This window comes from Alligator sinensis, unplaced genomic scaffold (genome assembly GCF_000455745.1).
Source record: "Alligator sinensis unplaced genomic scaffold, ASM45574v1 scaffold983_1, whole genome shotgun sequence".
NCBI classification, from domain to species: domain Eukaryota; kingdom Metazoa; phylum Chordata; order Crocodylia; family Alligatoridae; genus Alligator; species Alligator sinensis.
The window spans coordinates 1,482,685-1,483,000 of record NW_005842015.1 but is presented as its reverse complement, the minus strand read 5'-3'; the positions used below and the strand labels follow the sequence as shown (position 1 = coordinate 1,483,000).

The 316-nt window shown below is 34.2% G+C and overlaps 1 protein-coding gene across 2 annotated transcripts in view; it reads right to left on the bottom strand.

Moving 5' to 3' along the window:
* The window catches only part of CARS (cysteinyl-tRNA synthetase), a 66,010-nt gene that overhangs the window by 6,957 nt on the left and 58,737 nt on the right, over positions 1-316 (bottom strand). For both annotated transcript variants that reach the window (XM_006022027.3, XM_006022028.3), the window contains one exon: positions 1-22. This exon is cut by the window's left edge and continues 65 nt beyond it. In XM_006022027.3, the coding sequence (XP_006022089.1) occupies positions 1-22 (22 nt within the window). The remainder of the gene's footprint in view (positions 23-316) is intronic.

Sequence of the window (316 nt, the reverse complement as noted above, 5' to 3'; positions counted from 1 at the left end):
CTCAACTGCAGGACTCCAGCAACTACCATACAAAGAAAACTAAATTGTTGATGCATATTTCAAAAGAAAATGTACTTCTCTTCAACAGTTATTTAAATGCAGGCAAAAAATTACTCCTCTTTCATATAATTAGACCAATAAAATATTTTTTTTTATGGTCAATTTATGTGAGGTTACTCATTGCACCCTCTCTTTGCAACAGTGTAACCTCCTAAGCCTCTATCCTATATAATAACATCAAGACAAAAGAGCAAGCATGCGTTTTTCAGGAGATAGACTTTAAATGTATGCACTCATCCCAATATTCCACAACCGC